The 22930-nt window shown below is 45.5% G+C and overlaps 1 protein-coding gene across 3 annotated transcripts in view; it reads right to left on the bottom strand.

Annotated features, from left to right (window-relative positions):
- The window catches only part of TP63 (tumor protein p63), an 85197-nt gene that overhangs the window by 5723 nt on the left and 56544 nt on the right, over positions 1-22930 (bottom strand). For 2 of the 3 annotated variants that reach the window (XM_026855223.1, XM_026855224.1), the window contains exons 3-9: positions 16870-17056; positions 15054-15169; positions 14637-14746; positions 14231-14367; positions 13148-13230; positions 12073-12209; positions 580-737 (exon numbers count right to left, since the gene is read on the bottom strand). In XM_026855223.1, coding sequence (XP_026711024.1) covers positions 580-737; positions 12073-12209; positions 13148-13230; positions 14231-14367; positions 14637-14746; positions 15054-15169; positions 16870-17056 — 928 coding nt within the window. The remainder of the gene's footprint in view (positions 1-579; positions 738-12072; positions 12210-13147; positions 13231-14230; positions 14368-14636; positions 14747-15053; positions 15170-16869; positions 17057-22930) is intronic. The other variant, XM_026855225.1, reaches the window with a different exon arrangement.

Raw genomic sequence — 22930 nt, 5'->3', positions numbered from 1 at the left:
CTCAATACAGAAGCCAAACAGCTTTGTTTTCAGAGACACCAAGAGCACCCAAAGGGGATCAGCAACAGGTGTGGGCAGGAGTCCAGTGCTTTTGAAATTAAAAAAAAGAAAACACCAACAAAACTCAGCCCCCAGAACCATGTCTGTCATCCTGGATTTACAGGGCTGCTGGGCACTCTTCAACAGCCAGGAGGAAGCAGGATACAGAGCTGCAAGATGCAGATACTTCCTTTGAAACTAAGAAGTGTCTTAATTGAACTGAGGGGAAAAAAAAATTTTGCCAACATTTGCATCTCCTCTGCTGGGAAAGGAAGAAGAAACAAGTCTTGAAAGACAGACAACAGTGCAGCCAGCTAGATTTGCAGCAAAAAGCAGCTCTTTTCACCCCTGTGAGGCTCAGAGCAGGATGCTGAAGCCTTGCCCTGTGGCACAGCAGTGAGCAATATTTCATTCTGCAGATTTCCAGCAAATGACTCCAGGCTCCCCAGCATAACACTGGCCACTTGGAGGGGCCAAGTCTCCTTGCCCAGACTAGTGGGGAGCATGCACGGAACGGGAGAAGGAGTGAGGGTTTCTTACTGTTGGTTCCCATGCCGTCGGGGATGGTGGTTGGGGTCAGGGCATTGCGCTGCTGGGGGTTAATTAGCTGGCTGACCGAGGGCAGCTTGTTCATGCTGTTCATTTTGCTGAGTGGTGGAGAGTTGGAGCCGTAGGATGACTGCGACTGCATGGAGGTCCTGCAAACCAAGGAGATGTTAGGACAGCTGTTAAGAGCACGTATCCAAGAGGCTAAATGCTCTGTGGCAGTGGTGCTACTGCTAGTGAAATTACTACACCATGGAAGCATCGCAGATAAAGATCATTGGAGAGAGAAAGTCAACAGGAAGTAAGAAGTTTCCCAGATATCCTGTATTTAAAAAACAAATGGTGAAATACCAACAAAGGGAAGCTTTACTTTTGGTTAAAATTTTTTATTTAAGGAAAAGTTTTTACGTAAGTTTTTCAGTTGAAAAGAACACATGCAAAGCCAGCAAACAGCTGCCAAAACTCAAAATGAGTATTTTTAAGTTAAACTTTCCTTGTGGTCAAAGACTTTTTTCATAAAAACAAGAACTGAGGAAGAAATCTCAAACCATCCTAACTACCCCTAAAACCTGACTGCAGAAACAATTTTCAGATTGAGTCACACATCACTTTGGTTTCTCCAAAACTCCTAGTTACTCATATAATCAAGTTGTTATCAGGTGTATGTATAACAGCCAGAGGCTCTTTGCTCAAGACAGACTCCACACACCTTAGGGACCACTACTGAGATGGTCAGAGCTGCTTGAGACACCGACATGCAGCTTTTGCTGGTGTTAAGGAATACCTGATACCCAAACCCCGCAGGCTGCTTGCAAAGAGTATCAGATTCCTACTACCACTCGACAACAGCACTAGCCTCCCTCAAGTCCAGACAGCCCCAAACTCCATCCAGCATATCCACGAGCTGGGCCAGAGAGGCTCGCTGGCAAGCTCCCCCCTGCCCAGCCCCAAGGGTCCCAGCTGTAATCCTGCCTCGTAAGTGATCCAGAGTGTGAAGACCAGACTGCTTCTGAACAGCAGCCCAGTTCCCAGATCGCGTTACGGCTGCGGCATCCCATCTGCAGCGGGGTCTTATCTGAGATATGCAGAAAATGATCATTAAAGCAGGTCCAACAGCACAATTGGCAGAGCAGCACCATGCCGCAAGAGAGCAGGTTTTCCTCTCTCCGACACCAAGACTGGGCAAAGGTGCTGGGGAAGCAGGCACACTTCCCAAACACGACATACACCCGCGAGCTGTGCTCACCCAGCAGAGCGGAGGTCACCTGGCTCACCGCGGAGCCCAACACTCCTTCGGCCATATCACAGTGACCCCACAGTGAACGTGCAAGGGCACATTCCCATCTTATTTCCCATTGGGAAACTTGTTCGTCTGGGTATAACTGGTTACATCAATTCCTGGGAACTGGCTTTCCTTCTATGCAAAGAGAACATTTATTACTTCAAATAAGCAAAGTGTAAAAGAAAGAAAAGGCTTATTCCTAGCTAATTTATTAAAACCTTCAGCACTCAAGGTCAAGTTTCATACAATTACATTGTCTCCAGCTTCCTGCACTTTTAAGACTTGCAATGTTGGGTGGAGAAAACATCTATGCTAACAGGTTAGAGTATCTAAGGCCCTGAAGAAATGTTACCTTAATTACACAATTACAGGAGGTACAGAAGGGTGTGAACTGTCCTTTGGCAGTGAAGATGCAGGACAAGATCCAGCAAACTTCATAGACTCAAGGAAGCTTCACAAATTAATATTAACTATGGCAGCAATTCCCAAGGGGAAGTGAAACCGAGCCATGAAGTTCAGATCCAACTTTTCAGGGTGAAGGGAATGATTCAGATCTGAGGTTTCAATTCACCAGTTATGAAAGTTGAGGCCAGCCATGAAATTCAAGTCACATTGACACAACCCTTAACCTAAGAGTATTCTGGATTTAGAGCCAAAATGAGTATTTCTACTTTACAGGTTCAGGCACTTATCCTAACTGAGGTTCAGCTGCAATTAATATACACCTGAGTAGTCTTTTGGGGCAAAATCTGCACAATATGTAAGTGAGGAGGTCACCATGTACACAGTGAAATTCTAGATCAAATCAATAAAGACTTCCCAAGAAAGATTTAGTTGCATGGTTTAAGCTCAGGACAGATTTTATTTAGAGAGCTCATGACTAGAAACCCTTTTTTTTTTTTAAAAAAAAAAATAAAAATTCCTGCTGCTACGAAACAAGGTTCTCCAAGGAGGTCAGTTGTGGGCCTAGCTTTGCCCTCTTCACCACTAACAGTGATCTCAGCAAAGCTAGTTAGGAGACTACAAAATATTATTGGGAAAAAAAAAAAAGCTATCAGGCAAACACAAACCAACCCAAAGCACCCTATGCTACAGAAAACAAATGCCTACATTAACATATAGCTTAAGGACTCCATTCTTACCTCCTTCATGCTGCTAAGAATCAAGATTAAGACAATCAAGCTTAAGTGAATAAAACAATAAACCCACCTATTTTTCTTCATACCCATACTCATTTCAACTAAACAATTCCATCACATTTGCAAACACGCAGAAGGTCTAAAGAGAGACATCTAGCCAAATAAAAGTCCCACGATGAACCAAGATGCAAAATTTTATTGAAAATTAACGTCACACGTCAATGCAGCAACAGCCTCAGAAACACAAGAAAATGTTTTGGTATTAAACACACAGACTACATGGTGTTTGAGGATTCATTTCAAATATATTGCTCTTTTCTCATTTTTTTTTTAAACAGGTATTATAAGAATGTCATGCACAGTGATTTTTATTAAAATTATAGTTACTATGTCTCAAGAAAGATTAGAAGTAGGAGCATTAACATTTCTTTGATATCAATGCCAATGAAATGCATTTTAATATCAAGGTATAAGGACTTCAATTAAGAGACTATTATACTTCTTGGAACAGTCTGATATGAAAGGCACTGAGTCACATTCTGCAACTGACTTTTCTCTCTTCAAGAGACTATGTAATTATTTAGCCAATAACATTTGTAGTTATGCAAGCTCATATAAAGGCAATCACCTCTCATGCTTCAAGGCACATACTGATCATCTCAAGAGGTCAAGAAGGAACTTCCTCCTTCTCCCACATATGAAGCACAGTTCAGTTCATAGGTTAACTTGTATAATTCTGCACTTTTCCAGCTCACTGGATATCAGCCCTTCACCAGAGGTAGAAAACTGCTTGGATAGACCAATTACCTGATTCAGTAGACAAGTCCCAGAGTCCTCATTCACATTAGATGAGCACACCGTCATGTAAGCAGCCTTAATGCAAATGACATCAAAGGTTCATTAAGTGCAAGAATAGGGCAGCTCAGGCTCAGAGAATTTAAGATCTCACCCAAGCCTCTGTGCTTACAGTTTGCTATCCTTGAAGACCTAGAGCTAGTCACAGTGCAGAGAGACCGAAGTGAAATCTAAGCTGTTCAGTTCTGGGCCTGCCTCTCCTCACAGCAAGTGCAGCAAGAATTACATCCCAAGTTCACACGCGGTCAACATGTCCATTTGCAACATATTTTCAAGTAAGGTTGCCCACTGGGATGCATAACCCTGGGATGTCACTGATGTAGTCTAGCAATGGCACACAAGTGACAGATGATGCTCACTTGCACTCATCCACTTTGAAGACCCATGAAGCAGAGAGATGCCCTTGCTCTCCACATCTCAAACAGCTGCTACTCTAAAGCAAGCAACAGTGCATGTTTTCAACCACACAAGTGGTTTGTAGGCTCGGTAACTAACTGGGAGCACGGAAAGGAGGAGCTCTGATGGTCACTAGGCAGACAGCAACTCCAGCACACAGACAAGGGTAGCGATAATGACTACCCTTAGATTTCAAGTATGGGAACTTCCCAAGCTAGGCAGTGGATGCAACCTGCTTTCCAGGGAATGGAGCTGTAATGAAGGGAGTGGATATACATCAACTAGTTGACACAGATTATTATGACCTGACTGACAAGGCCTAATTAGTCCACTCAGTTATTCCTTGAAAGGAAAAGGCTTATTTTTCTGAATCTTTGAGAAGCAATCAAAAGACAGAACAAAAAAGCAATCAAAAGACAGCTAGGAAAAAGTTTTCTTCTTTTATTATCTCCAATTGCTTTCAGCTCTAGGTTATTTGATTAAAAAAAAATTAAAAAGTGCACCTTCTAAGATAACTACCTTGTAGCTGGAGAGCAAATCAAGTCACCATTAAGACCAGTTTCACAATCATCATCCTCTTACATGTAAGGAGGACAGATGGGAAAGCCTTTCCAGAGGACAGTGGGATCCAAATAATTTATATTCTTGTTTTGTGGACGTCTCAGGTACTGTACTGCCCATCAAGTTACAAGATATTTCCTAGAGGTCAAACCAAATGGTGAACTGGAGCATGAGCTGGAAATCTGCTGGTGCGAGCTGTGGATGTCTTGTATCTTCTGGAGGACAGGCCCTGGAGCACAGCTGTAGATACAGACTAGCGTGTCCCTGTCGCAGCATTTCTGTATTGCCATCCATAACCCACAAGACCAAAATCCAGGAACAAACTTTCATTGGAAGGACAGACTCACAGTGCCAAGCATAATCCTGCATCTGGGCTGCATTTGCAGTTCGGATTTGCACCTCTCACAGGGAAAGGAGTGATGTTGCCTTCCTTCTTCCAAATAAAGGCACAGAGCAATAGTTATCTGCTTTGTGATCTCAAAGTACTTCCTGTAGTTTGCAGGCAAAGTACAGAGGCACTTGATCTGGTTAGTCTTACACAAGGAATAATGGTAGAGCTGCAACTGTATGAAATAGTCACTGCTAGTGTTTGTTATTACTTATACTTAATCACAGTTTTTGGGGCTCTTCTCCATCAGCCCTCCCCCACACTGCTACGGTAGAACGAGTCTTGCTAAGACATCGAAGGAGATATCCAGAGATGGGATATGGCTCTCAAAGGAGATGTTAGTACGAGTCATCACCTGCTCAGATCACTGCTCTGCTGCCTGGAAGCGGATGATGTGATGTTCAGAGATAAGAGTCTTCTCCCACTGCATCAGGCTTTTTTCCTTGGTGGGTGGCCAGGAGGCCCGCTCTGCATCTGGAAGGCATTTTCTCTTCAGGCTGTGCCTAACCACAAGTGTGTCAGAGCTGGGTATGCACCTACCCCAGATAAACCCAGCACAGACTGCACTGCCAGCACACAGGTCCCCATCAGCATCAATCCAGCTTCCTGTGTTTCTCAGGGGCTGCTGATCGCCGGCGTTTGTAACCGAGCTCTGCTCCTCAACCACCGCCGATCTGTGCAGACACCAGCCACAGGGAGCAATGCTCCTGGTGTGCCTTCAGTAACTTCTTCACATTTCTACTTCCTGCAGCCATGAACATCAGAGGGTTCCCCGGGAGAAATGTCACCTCCTGAGAGCGTGCATTGAAGGACACTTCTCTACCAGCATTAGAGGCTGTTCTTCATGTGAGGATGTTTGAACACCTCTCGGGGGGGAATGCCACAGCAGGCACCATGCCCACCCTCAACTAGCTCCACCCTCACCACCAGTACCCGCACCTAGTGCCATGCTCAGCAATACCACGTTAGCTCCATGGCTAGTTACTTGCCTGTTGATCATTCCTCCTTTGTGCTGGTCTGGGCTTGACGCTTAAGAGATGAAGTTTTCAAATTATTCAAGGATGGCTTTCAGAGGTAGAATTTGATACAAGCAGTGTGAGGATTTACAAGTCCCTTCTGAGAAACAGTCTTCTGTGCAGGAATCGCTAAGCCAGGATGCACTTCATCGACACAATAAGCAAAAGCCACTGGTTGCAGGATTAATGGACAAGGTGGGCACAGCTGAGGCCACTTGGGGGAGTCCACTGCAACATATGCTGGCACCATTTTCCTTTGAACAAGGCTTGTAGTGGGGTTATAGTAGGGTTGATGAAAACTCTAAGGCAATGTCTAGTAACTGCTGAAGATCTGCAAGGAAAGGGGCAAGCTCTGACCCCTTTTCACAGGTAGGGCAATGAGCAATTTTGGACACTCTGGTCTTTACACCCTCAGCTGCAAAGGGACAGAGACATTGGGCACACATGGATGTCATTATACAGAAAGACTTCAAACTCACAGTCAACTTGTGCAGCTCAACCCACCACTTGGATCGAGCCCACAGAGTCAGGAGGGACCTTCCTAAATTCAAAACTGGATTAATGCCAGCAGTGCTGAGGCAAAGTCAAAGTCACCCAGTCTTCCCTACAATTCTGATGTATTTCAGACCAGACCCTTTAAGATTAGAAATAAGGGGAAACCATTCATGATGTCAAAGTAGTGGGCATTTCTACAGAAAAAAAAAAAAATTCTTACCAGTGCCAATTCATATAATTGTTACCTCCCTCTGTCCAGCAGTACAAATACTTCAGTTACTTGCAGTATTACTGCATGACCAACATTAAAACAGGCCAAATTGACTATCACAGACCTTTTAAACACACCCCCCCTTCCACCCCTCACCCCACCCCCCCAGTCCATGAACACATTTTTTAATTTAAACAAGACAAGAGGCATTTTAAAATTGAGACCTGCTCAGAGAAACCCTGATGAGTTTCACAAATACAGAAGAGGAAAGAGTATCAACACATTACAAAAACAGGAAGAAAACAGTTACACTAAGACAACATTGTGGTTCCTGACCTCCCAATGCTATGGACTACAGCTAAGAGGTCTGTAGAAGTGTCTGTTGTTTCTGCAAAGTTTGAGTCCCTTCAGAAGATTACTCTCACTATTTGCTCTGTTGCTATCAGGCTGTGTATTTGCCCCACTGTTCCTAGTCCTGCCAGCTGGGCAAAGTGACCCCACCATCTCGGTTTATGGATATACTGATGGGTTTGGGGGACTGGAATGTTTTAGGATGGCATCGGTCTGTTTGGGAGGGTCTCTCCTTGAGTCCATGAGTTCACTCCTGAAGCAGGCCGAAAGGAGACTGTAGAGAAGGAACCAGACAAAAGAAAAAGATGAATGTACAGGACCCTTCACCAGCCACCAAGAAACAGTCACTTTTCACCTTCATGATCACAGTATGGGCTTTGCAGGAGGGGAAAAGCAGATGTCTTAGCACCTACAGTGAGGGTATGTGACACAGAGATTTAGAAAGCTGGAAAGCCCCAAGTACAGGTGAGTGCTTGGCAAGGAAGAGAAAACAACTAGATTTCTGTGTCCTAGTCTCGTGAGTGCAAATGGTGCCCCAATACTGTTCCCAGTAACAAATACAAGAGGAAAAAAGCACTCAGCTAAAGGGGAAAAGGAGAGAAGCAGTATCCATTGAGTCTACTTCAAACTTCAATTACTTAAAAACCAGAAGCTGGTTCTAGGGAGACAGGATGGTGCCTACTGTGAAAGGGCCGTATTGATTACAGCTCAACTACTCCCCCCGCACTAAAGCTGAGGGGTCCCTGGGCCTGCCAGAAGGCACTGCACCCTCTGAGCAAGCAAAGAAAATGCAGCACATCTTTATATACCTAATCCCACACTTTTTCTTGCTTATTTTCTTCTTGGCAGTTCTCTAGTGAGAACACGATCCAAGTGCCTGGAGTTCACAACACATGCAAGCACAGCACTACCAAGCCAAACCATGCAAAAATCCACTATATAGTTTTCACACCAAAAATGAGTGACTAGATGGAGGTATGAGGAATACCTTCCCCAGCAGCCCGCTCCCCACAACAGCAAGCACTCCCATCTCAGCCGGAGCACTCCAGGCACCGGATAGCTCAGCTCTGTCATACCTCACTGACAGGGTTAATTCCTTCTGGTTTGGATAACGAGCTGTGCTGCTCACTAGATTGAAAGTCTGGTAGCTTGCAGCCCTGCTGATAGGAGAGAAACGTTTGCTGGGATGTAAGATCCCACTTGGAGATAAGAACTCTCCTTCTTGGTAGCCATTGGGAGACTTTGTGAAAACCTTTCAATCGTGGGAGTTGAATTTGATACTTATGGTCCTTTCCAACTTGAGATATTCTATGCTGTGGCAAATTGAAATAAAAACTGTTCTGAAAACAGTGCTCAGCAGGGTGAAATCCACCACATGAAATCTTACTGAAAAAGTGTTTTCCAGTGAAACCTTTAAAGGCTGTGGAGATACTCCCTGGGAATATTGATGGCAAATGTGTTCCACAGCGGAGTATTGAAGAAACCTTCCCTCCCCAATAAAGCACGGGCCACCTCTGGTATCTCTGGCAGCAGGGATCTTCTGGCAAATCCATGTTTTAAACAAATGGTGGCAGACCACGTAAAGGAAGTCTTCTAAACATGTGTGCTGATGTTCACATATGGGCCACAGGATTTGTCAGTAAAAAAAGAATAGAAACTGCAGCAAAAAAACCCCAAACCTTCCCACCTATGATCATGAAGGTATTTGGCATAACAGTAAATAAGAGAAAACCATGCACAAAGGAGCAGAGAGAGGAGATGAGACAGAGAAAGATTGTGGTCTGGCACGATGTGGAGCACTGCGGTATTTTGGTCATCTTGTGGGACACAAAGCTTTCTGATTGTCACCAGATTTGTCCTTTTTATTCCAGAACAGTGAGACTGTTGCATCTGCTGGCCTGCCAAATGCAATGCTGGTCTGTATGTGCACAAGAGCAATTATTCAGTTATTTTCCAAAATGACAGATTTATATTTGTAAAATTTTCACCATGATAATCCCATCCTTGCTTTTCCTACTCTTCAAAAAAGATTAAGCTTTCCATGTTGTAGGAAAAGGAAACTTCCCCCCCACATTTAGATAGCTTTTCTATGTTAACTATTACTCAGAAAAGTAAGCTGGAAAATCAAGCAATTCCTCCATCAAGGCTTGACTGTGGAACACATGTGGATGAAGCTCCGTTTTGAGAAGAGCGAGCCAAATGGTCTTTTTCTGAATTCTGGAACTCACAAACATGCCACCCCCACAGAACCCTGCTAGGACCTACAGCTTCCTACACATCTGAACTCGGTCACTGCACATGCACCTTCCTAGCTCCCAGTTTTAACATACACTTTGAACAAAAGCAAACCAAGAGTGAGATTTGAAAGTACATCCCTACCTATAAAGTGAAAGGCATTTTCTTTTAAAGCCAGAACAGACCTGCAAAGGAGTCACTGCGCTGCTGAGTTTGGCTGGCCTGACAAGGAAGCAGTAGCAGGACATCTCCCAGCAACCTGCTCGCATGCAAGGATGCTCTTACCCAAACCAGTTCCTACAATGTGTCTTCTCTCCCCATTCTCACATCGAAATGTGAGGCTCCTTTACAAATCTTTTTTGGGGTACAGTTGTGTCTCTTAAGTCTTTCCAGCCTAAATGCCCCTTTCCCCTGAACACATTCCTTCAGAAATTGTTTTACCCTGGATTATCAAGGAAGAAGCACCAGAATCCAACTGCACCTAAGAAGCTAGTTGCTTGAACATGCATTTCAGCACAGAGGACCTTGTTTGATGGTAGGCTGTCGGCAGAGACAAGTGCAGCAACTCTGAACAAACACTGAAAGTTATTTTTCTCCACACTCCTGGCATCCTTAAAAGCTCTTAATCTTTCTCCCCAGTATTTGAGCATGCTCAGCAGCTGAGAAAAACGAGTCTATAACTGGACAAGTGCCAGGAGACATGCCAAAAGAAGTTTCATTAAATTAAATGGCTGGACTTATACATGCTGGTCTTAAAGGTAACACAAATACCAACCTCAGTTGCCAGGAACCCATCCTATTGATATTGGAAGAATGAAAACAGTAATTATGGCAAAGCAACTGTCAGCACCAAGTGAAAGCTGTCATCTGCTGCCGTCCATTTCTGCTTACAAAACCATTTCTCAAGTGAAATGGCTGTGCAGTTCAGGTGGAGTTTTGAAGACACGCAGCTGAGTGCACAAAGGTTGCAATGCCTAGGAGCTAGTAAATCCAAGCTATGATCTATACAAGCAGTGCAGATGACTGATAAAAATAAATAATAATAACAATAATGAGAATTTTAAGTGCCCCCCAAAAAAGTCCAGAACCCCTGGATGCTCTAGCCATTCTGGCACAAGGCTTTTTTCACACCTCCACAAGACTCCAGCTGACACTAAAAACACACAGGTCGAAATGTGAACACATGCAGAGATCTGGCAGAAAGCCGTGGTATTGCAGAAGTCCTGAGACAAGGCCAAGGCACCGAAATAAAACCCCACAGGCTCAAGTGGGACTTATGTGGTGCCTTGGCCTTGTGCTAACCTCTGCAGAGGAATGAGTTATACCCGCAGCCTCTTGACGCGTGAGCTTACCAGCAGGAACGCGTGAGATCCTAAGCACTACCGCTGGCGGCTACCTACGGCCCGGGTGGCTGTTTTCTGTCACCCGATACAGCAGGTGAAGCAGTGCCCATGAATGACACTGCTTACAGTCTGTCTGGGAAGTAATTCTCTGACCCAGTCTCTGTAACTGCAAAGCTTGGTGAACAGAGGGGAAAATGGAAACCAGACACTTATTTGGCCCTTCTTCTCCCCATCCTCCTGGCACTTACACCACCCAAAGTAATTCTGGCACAGCCCTGCCAGCTGAGTTCAGATAGGGACTACGTCTGCCCGGATGGAAAGTTTCTCATGCACAACGTGGAAAGTCAGTAACAAAACAGAGTTTTTAAAAACACTTTAAAAGTGCATGTGTAATCTTTTTTTGAAGTGTCCACTGGTCACAAAGGGATTCGTACATGTTTCACCCTCACTCTCGACTTTCAGCTTCTCGTTTTATAGCCGAGGAACCTACAGTATTTATATGCCACCGAGACACCAACCCTCCAACAGTCCCAGAGACACACAGCAGCGGGATCCAAGCACTCGGCCAAGCCGGTGCTCGCAGTCCCAGTCCCACATGCTCTTGGCAAGATGAGATGGATACCCTGGAGAAGGCATGGAGATGGTTCCACATTTGCTGCTGTTCCCATGGAGCAGATGGGAGAAGAGTACACTCACCCTGTGCTCCCCAGCTCAGGCATGCACACGCAGCACGTTTCTGGCTGCAGGCTGTTCAATGGCACTGCCTTGCTGTGCTGCACCTTGGGCTCTAGTTGGAAGTCAGAAATGAGGCACTGAGCCTCACTCTCTGAGGCCAAAATGTGAATTGTGTGGGCAAGAGACTAGAGAGGGACCTTGCAAGCAGTCAGAATGTGTGCTTGGGGAAGGAGGACTGCTTGCTCCCATTGCACAGGTCAGGAAATCTGGATCTCAAACTCAGTCTCTCAAGTTCTGTACAGAAACTTGGCTTTGGCCAAACTCCTGACATCGATTTCTACCAGCTCTGACCATGGGGTTAACAAGCAGCTATGCTGTTAGAAAGGATTTTGCCAATGCAGTATTCTAAAAGTGCTTGGCCCCTGGTTGAGCACCACATCCCTACAAACAAGTGTGCAGAAGCCTTCTGTGTCTCTCTCCTCTCTCCCCCTTCCTCACCGTCCTCACCGCACAGGTCACTGGAAGCTCACTCATACTCACTGCTTCTGGAGCAAGTGCTGGTGCTGCTGCTGCTGCTGCTGCCGGTAGGTCTCAATCGTGTGCTGGGGAAGGTACTGCATTAGTTCCAGGGACTCTTTGATCTTTAGCAGCATTTCATATGTCTCCCGTCCCCTCACCTGGATCATGGCAAAAGGAAAGGGGGGAAAAGAAAAGCCTTAAAGGACTGCATCTACACTCCTTAGTGACAGCCACCTTAGTGAGTTTTAGATAAAGTCAAGTAAACAACCAGAGCAGGATGCAAATCCTCTATTTATGCACTATGCATACACACAATAAAACCGCTCAACCTTGCACTAGAGGCACAGCAGATAATGTTGAAGAGCGATAATCTGACACTGCAGGCTAATGAACATCTTGGGGTTGTCATCTTGCTTGATGTAAATCTATACCAACTAAAAGTAATATTCTGATCCAATCTGTTAGACAGAAAATGTCTTTACTTGCCTCAGATGTAAGCAGATCTGGTGCCTTGAGGAAAAAAAATAAAGAGTACTTGAATTTGGGTGCTGGGTTTAGATCTCCCTTCTCCTCTAAGCACACCATGGTTTGTGATTTATCCAATTAAGTGTGGCATATGGGTAAGCAGCTAAACAGACAATTACAGATACTTATTGTCCTCTCTGACCCTTCCTTCAATACAGATATTTCACTTTTATCATTAGAATAGTAACACATATAAAAGCTACAGAACCATCCACCTTTGTCAGTATGACAACACCCATTATCTCTAGGGACAGTTCAAGTGCCACAGACCCAGAAATGACAGACGAGGAAATCCAGTTAGGTCTCCAAGACAACGTTTCCACCAGGATAGATGGATCCCTTGGAATATTCTCATATGCCTTGGCAAGCCACTCTCAGCAGCTAATGGGATTTTTCATATTTTTTGTTTGAAATATGTATTTAAAATAGGTAGCTCTGGGGATTAAAAAAAAATTTCACATCTCATCCCCATCCTCAGTTCTCTCTGAGGTCTAGGTGAGCAGCTGACTTGCCTCAAATCACTGAGGAAGATACTAAACATAGGGTAAATGCAAAAATAGAGAGAACTCACTGGCAAATATAAGAGCTCGTCATCTGGGGAACGTCTTTTTTTGATAGATGTCATCTGTATGCCATGAGTTCCTTGTCGAAAAGCTGGAAGAGAAACCCCAAAAGCATACCATTAAAAAAAAAAAAAAAAGGAAGAAAATGGAAAGAGAGATACAAAAGAGACATGAAGTGCATGGCCAACTCAGATCTGCAGTGCTCTGAAAGGGTCTCTGCCTGAACCACTCCAGAACCGTGCTTGAAGCTCCTGGCTCCATAAGGCAGACGTGACTTCGTAGATGTTGGGTGGCCATAATGTTTGAGGAAACACATCGGCCAAGGAACACATGATATATAGCAAAGCCCCAGCAAGTCATACCTAGAACAAGCACTGGCTCTTTGCAGGAAAGACTGTGGGCTTTGGTATTACAGTGCTCACAAGATGTTGGTGGATCAGTGATCCGTGAAGGTAAGACAACAGGCAGGGAGCATGCAGAATTCACTGCAGAAATGAAGCCCCCTTCCAATCTGGCTCCTGTTCAAACCTGCTGCCTTGCCATTCAGCCTAGTGCTATTGCTGAAAATACATGGGAAACCAAAGCCGGGTTTCCACATCTTGCATCTCCGAGAGAACATAGAGCGCCACTTGCCAGAGCACCTCCGATGCACAGCAGGTTTTACATGCAGTCTTAATCTAGATCCATGTGGTTGGAAGACACATGCCACAACATGAGACACTGGCTAGAAGTAGCAGAGGATGACAGCACAGTCCCAAACAAGCAGTAAAGGTTCAAAAAGTGATTACAGAGTCCCAGCCATGTATCTTGAGGGTGGCAAATAAACATCCCCTCCAGCCACTGCCGGCAGGGCTAATCTAACTCAGGCAGTGGTGCAAGGGAGCCTGCAAACTCAGATTTGACAAATGCTGTTTTGTGAACACCAGCTCACTTTTCAGACAGATTGACCCTGGGAGAACAGATGCCTAATGCCCTCCTGCCTGCAAGCCCACGCACAGCACCACTCCATCCCTGCGGCACAAGCACCAGGGTTGCACCTGCACCCAGTGACAGCATGATTTGCAATCCGCCCAGCTCTGCCAGCTACTTACGGCGCTTCGTACCATCACCATTCTTTGTACTGTCGGAGACTTGCTGCTTGCGGATGCTGTCCTCGTCTGCTTTGCGATCTCTGCCTGGGCAAGCGCAAATGCGAGCTTCGAAACATCGGCGGCCCAGGACTTGCCCACTGGGAAAAGAGGTGAGAGGAAATGTCAGCTGGCAGCTCTGATGTGGGCCAGCAGTGTTCCTCAACTTCACACCAGACTATGCACAGACCCAAACCTCCCATTTCCCAGTCAGGATGTCCCAGGTGTTGGACCTGCAAAGATTTGAAAAATATCCCACAGCCCCAAGCATCAAACTGTCCCTAAGGATATGCAATACTGCTCTGAGCAGAAGAGGAGACAATAAGGCCACCTCTCAAGTAAAGGGCTACACTCACGATGCACTACTTACTCTCTGGTTTCCAGTGTCACAATGATGAGGATCGGGCGACGGTTCATCCCTCCCACGCAGCTACTGTTACACATGAAGTTGTACAAGACTGTTGTGAACTCTGTACCAACCTGGATGAGACAAAGGGATGAGCAGAAGAGATAGTGGATGGAAAGCTCTGCTTTTTCCAGGCTCTCCACCTGTAGTTTCACAGATGTGCTGCAATCAGACTAGCATGAAATAGGACCCACCACAAAGCTTCCTTAAAAGAAATGAAAAACTGCTCTTAAGGGATAAAGAGGGTGTTTAAAAGCTCTTTTCTGATGAAGAGGAAAAAGGGATTCATTGTGATGAGGATGGGGAAAGCACAGTATCCCGACTCCTTTGACTAGGGTTACGACCCCCACCCTTTTTGCGTACCCCGAGCTCACAACGTACCTGGGGCGGCTCGTAGGGGACCAGCACACTCTGCCTCCCAGTGATGGGGTCTTCTACATACTGGGCATGGCTGTTCCCTTCCACCCTGATCAAGTGGCTGGGAGGTGCAATCTGCCCTGCAATGGCAAGAGGCAAAACCCAAGAGACACCATTCAGTGAAGCAAGGTCATGCACAGAGCAGCAAGATCTTCCACCAAGGGAGACCCCCACACGTGGTCCCAAGAGGTCTTCCAGGACACATGCGTACCTCCCAGCCCTTATAGCATCCCTTCCCAAGGTCCCTGCATCCAGGCATCAAAGGCAATGCAGACTTTCTCAAGCTCACGCTGGACACCTATGAGTAAACTTGAGCACTGGCTTCCCAAGATCACAGACGAAGTGAGCCCAAACATTAACTGAATGGCAGCTCACACAACTCCTTCAGCAGATAACTCCATGTGGATTTTCATGCCATCTGAAAGTCCTTCTTTTCCTCCCCCTAATGCATACACAAAGCAAATTCCTTCAAGTCTCAATTCCTATACTTTTCCCTATTAATTGCTAGCCCTGTTCCCTCCTATCAGTCTTGATCTTGAAGAGCTAAAAAAGATTCAAGCAGCAAAAGAAATAGGCATTTAATTAAGGGTCAATTTGAAAAATCACACTTGCTTACAGCAACAGCGGAAGAGAACATGATCTTTGTTTCTAGGCCCCTTTCCAATAATTGAAAAAAAAAAAAAAAAAATCCTTCTTGAAAATTTTTTTCAGTGTTTCTACAGTATAGAAATAAATTCTGGGGAGAGAAGCCTGTTACGGGTTCATCTCAAGAATTTGTTTGAACTGTTCAATTCATACTCAAAATACAGCATATTTCTAGACAAGTAATTATTCTGTAGTAAAAATTTATTTTCTTTTTTAAAACTCCACTATTTTGAGGGTATCAACCCTCAAAAAAATCCATTGTCAGAAAAGCACTTTCTAATATGAAAAACTATTTCTAAGAGCTATCTTTGCTCCACTCTGATTTTACACTCCCAAGTCCTTGCTTATTTTTGGCTTGTCTAGCTGACTGCACTGTAACCAGCAAAGGGATCCAGGCTCCTAAGACATCCTGCTAACTGACATCAACCAGGTTTTTTTTACTGTAGGTGATAAATAATGCACATAGAATAAAACAGATGCTCATCTGAACTTATGCGAACTTAAGTGACCAAAGCAAAACAGAGCCCAGCCCATGAGTTTGCAGAAAACCCCAGGACATTTTTAAAACAGCTGCTACTTCACTAACATGAGGAGAAGCAAGTAAAAGATCAAAACATTAATACTGAACTGATAGTGTTAAATGTACAGGAAGGTGGCTACAGTTGATGCTGGCACTTAGCATTATCCTGCGAGAGATAAACAGTCCCTCCGTCTTCGAGGCGTGGATTAAGGACTGCAGATGATATTGCATCCTGTTACTAGATCCCTGTCCCAGCACCGTGGAAGCTCATTCCTGAGCACAAGAACAGCTGCTTCTCATTGCAGGAGCAAAAGCAGAGTGGGGAAAGGCTGCCAGAAGGGCACTGCCTACCATGGGGACAGACATCCATCCAACCTGGGCAGGCGTGAGGTTTATTTTGGTACTTTCTTCCCAAGGACGTGCTTGCACAGGGACAGCTAAAGTATAGTATGAAGCTTCCTGCTAAGTGCGGGAAATAAAAAGCTGCGCGAGATGTTGCAGGGAGGTCTGCTTTCAGCAGGTTTACTGTGAAGCTGCAGCTAAATTCCCGCACTGGCCACTCATCAGCCAAGCAGCTTTAGAGAGTGACTGCCAGCAAAGCCCTGCCTTCCTTACCCTCATTAAACTCCCGGCTCAGCTCGTGGTTTGGGCAGCGTTTGACCACTTCGGTGACATGTTCAGCTTTCTTGTAGACTGGCATAGCCCTGATGACAGCTCCCTGAGGTGGCGGGGTCATCACTTTGATCTGGATGGGACATGTCTTGGCGATCTGGCAGTACAGCTTTTTCAGTTCTGTGGAATACTGGATAGGGAAAAGAGCAAGAGAGAGTCAGGATGTTCAGCCAGAGATGGAGGCATGCCAGCAGGATGGAGATGGGTTTCCACACATAGCTGAATACACCAGCTACTGCATGTGCATTTCATTTATTCACAAAATAGCCACACTTCCAGATAAGTGGCAAAATCCCCTAGACTTTTACCTGGTTTAGAATAGCAGAGTATAAATCTACATCTTAGTTTTCCCAAAGGCAAAAAATCTTCAGATAAAGAGCGCTGTTTTTACACGAACAAATACAGTCTTTATTTCTCTTGGACACACATCCCCTCTTCCAAGGGACACACATTACCCACCTAACAAAACAGACACTATTCTTTTCACAGCACCCTGTAATCCTGGAAGCACCATAAACCACATGTAAAGAATTTAATCCTATTTTGCAAGAAGCCCTCCTACTTCTGCCGAGGAATGAAATAAAAACACAAATCTTGGAATTCAACAGTACTTGAAAGCAAGATCCTGACCAATTTAGGAGTTGTACCAAATCTGACATTTCCGTCATCTTTTAAAAGCACCTCGCATCTCTGCTGACCGCCTCTGTAGCAGTCTCCACACTTCTAAACTCAAAGCATCATAACCATGAAAAAGGTAAAAAATAAAAAAAGATTTGTTTTTTAAATAATTAAAGATCAGAAGAGTTGAACAGCCCAAAGACCAGATCCACAGCGAGATGTAGAGCACAACCCCGCAGCTGGCTCCAAAAGGGAGGTTGTGATCATGCAATGAACACCTGGAGCAGAACAAGATGCTCTTATTCACTATGCTAATTTAGAGCATATTAGATTTCCTCTTTTAAGACGTTCCACACTAAAGCAGTAACACTGGTGAAGCATTTTCCTGAAGTGTGTTCACATCTGGAAACCTTTACTCAGCAAAACATCAAGGCATGAGCTGAAGTCATTGGTTTCTGTTCAAAAACCCTCACTGAAATAAGGACATGTGCTTAGCAGGAATGGCTGCAAGAAAACTTATGTGGTTCAGTGCAGTGTAACCTGAACCCATTTTTCTGGATGCCTCCCATGAAGGAGAGTTTGCAGTCTCCTCTGCTGTAGAAAGTTTTTTCAAAATACAACAGTTTTCGTCAGTAGCCCACTCCAAAGGCATTCAGTTTTCTCCCAGTGCTCAAACATTTGTGAGCATAGAGCTCTCCCAGTAACTCTAACCACATAACCCACAGGAATTGCTGGCATTTCCCCACTTCCATCTCTTTGGTTCTTCTAGAGAAAGAAAAGTGAAAGCCCCAAGGTGGTTGTTTTCTCAAAAAAATGTCTCTAGCAGCCGTGGCTGATACAGCTCCAGTCCCAACAGTTCAAACAGAGCACTGACAGGTTCATACAGGTCGAGAGTACGGCGTGGCTGTCCACCCTGCTGGGATGGGAAGAGCTGGAGCATGCATGGGTGGGTGGTGGGTGATGCGGCAGCAGAAGGATTAGTGAGTGATATTCAGGGATTATTTACATTTCAAAGTGTACACATCGCTAACATAGGAAAAAACAAAGTTAGGAGAGACACTGGGGAGGAGAGAGGGATTAAAAATGAGCCAAACCAGTCCCTTCCTTCCTGTATCAATGCCACCCTGCCATATGGCAGAGAAGATGCTACAGGTATTTAAGTTAAGGAAACAAAAAATAATCTTTAAAATGCAAAGGCCAAATTGTGCAATGCATTTTATGTGCCTGGAGGCTAGAGATTAAACCCACAAAAGATTTACCCAGCCCGCGGAAATGGGGAACATGCCAAACAATTTAAAAAAAAAGTTGCGAAACAGATCTAGATGGTGATTTATATCATACATCTTTTTAACCTGAAATCCCTTATTGTTTTTTAATTAAAAAGCAATTCCTTACTGAAAGTAAGAGTGAGCTCACTATGTTGTCTTTTCATCTCAAGAGGTAGGAAAAGAATCGCTTACATATGAAAGAGGAAGAAAACTTAGACAGCATTGTTTCCCTCAACACATCAGTTTGCTAGTAGCATTGTGAAGGTTTCTAGGGCAGAAACCTCAAAAATCTCAAAAAGCCAACTAATCACTTGGATGCCTTAACACCGTTGAAGTGTAAAGAAGTTGGGCACCCAAAGGCGATGGGCCGAAATGAAAGCATAAATATGGAAGCGCAATGGCACAGGGAGGGCACAGCCTGCGCCAGGAGCCAACGTGTCTGGTGTCTGCAGGCATCCGGAGAATTGAACAAATGGAAGGAGATACACACCCCTCAGTCACTGATCAGGAGTGTGGCTGTTGACTGCAATTTTCTGTATAATATCTTCAAAGGCAGAAAGCTGGGGTTATGAGAAGGGGGGGAAAGAAGAAAAATAAAAATCACTGCTTTCAGGACAGGAGAGGGGCCCAACACCAGTATGAATACCGATGCTCCAGATGAAACAGCGTGGCCTTCTGACAGCAGAGGAAGGGATCTGCTCTTTGTCCAGCCTTTGGGACCCCAACTGTCAGATGCCTTTACCTACATCCCCGAAGGAAGGCACTGGACCTGCAGCTTAAATTCACAGAACACAAACAGCCAAGGGTTAACGGGTTACAACAAACAAGCCCATCCAACAAAGAAATATATATGTATGTCCCCAAAACACAGGACAGACGTGAGATCTCCAGGCTCTAGCCAACACCTCAGACTTGGCATGCCAGAACAGTAGAGTGGCCAGGAGCCCACCTCTGCTTTGAGACAGGGTCAGGGCACAGGGAAGCAAGCAGCAGCGCCCAGCATGGAGGTGGACAAGACAGCAGGAAGGCTGTACTGCCTTTTTGTCGCCTGATTGCAAGAGCAGTTCAAGCTTCACAGGGCTCAGCGACGTGGCATACAGCTACAATTTCCCATCTAGCCCAGGCACAGCCGTCCGTGAGCGTGTAATCACTGAGCGGCCAGTCATTTAACACCGGTGTAAATCTGTCCATGGGGTACCTGCTGTCAGACAGTAAGGGGCTTGAGTTTCCCACCCTGCCAACTTTGCTGCAACCGTTGGTAACCTGACTCCCAGCCATTTATTGGCATAAATAGATGTGAACAACTAGGTCATGGTGACATCGTACTGGATCAGTGATAATCACTATATCCACGGAGCAAGACAGGATATTGTATATAGATTTCAAAGCAAATTAAGTGTCAAAAAAAAACCCAACAAAAAACGAGGCAGGAGCTGTCTGTGAATTCAGAGTGATTGAAAGCAAGGGTTGCTCCTCTCAACACACGTGTCTCTCCCCAGTGGTCCCCAAGACACCCCACCGCGAAGGAGGTGACAGTCCCCCTGCCCACCATTTTGCTATGGGAACTGACAGACACTCACTGTATGAGGGGTAAGATCACAATACCAGCAATTCCCAGAAATCCAGAACATGACTGTTAATCAATGCACTTCTGCCACTTGCTTGAGTAGGAAAACTAAATTAATTAGGAGCAAAAATGAGATCGACCCAATCAACAAGCCTATCATTTAGTAAGCTGACAACAGTCATTTATCTAGCAGCAGGAACAAAACTTGTGCCAACAGCCTGAGGAGTGCACTTCTACCAGATGTATGGACCAGAAAGTTATTTAACACAAAAGAGTGGACCTCGCGACATGTTATCTGTTCAAGAGGGAGAGGAAAGAGCTTTGGCCTGGGCTTTTCTTTGGGGTTCAAGTGCTGCATGTCATGTCCAAATAAGCAGACTTCAAGAGGTTACTAAGAACAACAGTGAATTTAGCTTTTTGCTTAATAATATGTTTTAAAAGGAAAGAAGAAAATATTCCCATTGCCTGCAGCTCTGCCCTCCCCACCTGCCTGTGCAGACATACTGTATTATCCACTCTTGGTACCCTGGCTGGTAACTCAGTACCAAAATACATACACACCATCTACCATCAGGCAACACCTGCCTGATTTCTCAGCAAGCCCCTTCTCCAGAAGGTGTGTCAACAAAGGGTTTAAAGGAGAAAACAAAACACTTTTCACCTCTCAAATAGAAAATTTTTGCTAGAGAGGATAGAAGTCTCCTGGAAGCGTGTGCTTTGTGCAATACAAGCTGCAATGGCTTTACCCCGAGCATTCAATTCCCCTGCAAAACTCTGATGCAGCAAAATCCCCCAAACACTACTTTGGGAATCTACCTTTAGTATCTATTTTACTATCTGATCTAGCCAAGGGATTATGGCCCCTAAGTCTTTAAAAGGAGCGGGGTTCAGTCAGCTCTATCAATGCTGACGGATGTCAACTTGAAGGTGATCCCAGAGGTTGGCTTATGGCATGACAGCTCCCTGAGCCCCTTCTACTCATATCAACAGGTCTTTCAAATCTTTTGCAAACTTCTTTCAAGTAGTCACGTTTTAGCTCAACTCAGTTAAACACTAGATTCATTTTACTTTATGTTTTCTAAGCTGTCGGTCAGCTATGCTTTCTCCCCTATCAAACTAACTCCGAGAAGGGGGAAAAAAAAAAACCAAAAAAACCAAACAGGTTAGAAGAGGGGGAAGGTGACATTTACTTGCATGAAAGTATTCACGGATGAGAACAAGGAGAGCCACAAATAAATAGAAAGTCACCTGCATAAGGTTTATTCATTTAGGAGAAAAAAAGGCAGTGGGAAGAAAGTAGGTCACCTACTAAGAATAAAAATCAAGATTACACACGCAACTTAAGTGTTTTTGTTTTGATGAACAGTGACTTTTCATTCACAAAAAACCTGTTGGGACACACACACACCCCCACACACCCCCCAGACACCAGATACACAGGCGTGCATGTGCACACACACTCTCAGGAACTGACTTGTACCCTGACGATGCTCAGGGAGGAAGCCTAAGAAGAGTTCTACCAGGAGTAGACATGGGCATCTCCTGCCAGATTTAACCTTTGGCTCGGCATACCCTTAACTGCACAGTTTACTAGCTGACTTGTTGCACCTCCACCTTGTTGCACCGTCCCATCAGGCCCCAGAGAAAAGTAGACAGCTTGCTGCTAGGGGATGTTGCAGACATTCAAAGCATGAGCACAACCGATAGGTCCAGCCATCATTAGCCTCGATGTGCCTACAGATCCACCGTGTGTAATGACAACCCCCAGAGTCAGCGCCTGATGTACCTACAGATGTACCACGTGTGATGACAACCCCCAGACTCACAGCCCCCCGCACCAGTGAGCGTGCGGTGAGGCGGGAGGACGGCAGCACGAGGGCATGCTGATGCCGCCTCACCAACTTTGAGGATATTTACCAAACTTCTCTGTCTCGGGGCAAAAGGAAAAACCGTGTCACCCTCCTTTTCCTCCTGGGGAAGGCCAGCGATTCACCCAAGGGCATCCACCTTTGCAGAGACTTAAACTCTGTTTTCCCCTTTAGCTCCTCGGCCCCCTCCCTGCCCCTGCCGCCTCGCCAGGCGCACACGAAGGGTGCCGCTGAGCTCTGAAAATCCTTCCTCGGAGCGCTTTTCCCCAGGAGCCGCAGCCAAAGGCCGCCTGTTGCCACCTGTCAGTCCCAGGGATTAATTACCTGCGCCGGGCTGGGAGCGGCACATTCCTCCCCGGCCTCGCCCTCCGAGATGTTGACATCAGGCGGGTGGGCCCCCCGTCCCCCCGGCCGGCAGCGCGGAGGGGGGACGCGACCCACGGGCTGCGTGGGGACGGGCAGCGCCGCGAAAACCGCAGGAGAACGGGGAGAAGCCAGGGAGGTATCAACGGCCCCACGGCTGCCACAGCGACACTGCTACATTCCTCAGTGTGGTTCTTGACAAGCTGTTTCCCACAGTATGTAGGAAAATCAAGGTCTCTGTTCAGTAAGGCACTCGAGCGAGTGCATAACCTCTAGCACGTGAATATTCCCTGTGAAATGTATTGGGTTCTGTTGGAGTC

Source organism: Athene cunicularia, assembly GCF_003259725.1.
Source record: "Athene cunicularia isolate RWA chromosome 9 unlocalized genomic scaffold, athCun1 chr9_part1, whole genome shotgun sequence".
NCBI lineage: Eukaryota > Metazoa > Chordata > Aves > Strigiformes > Strigidae > Athene > Athene cunicularia.
This window is presented reverse-complemented; position numbering and strand designations above follow the sequence as displayed.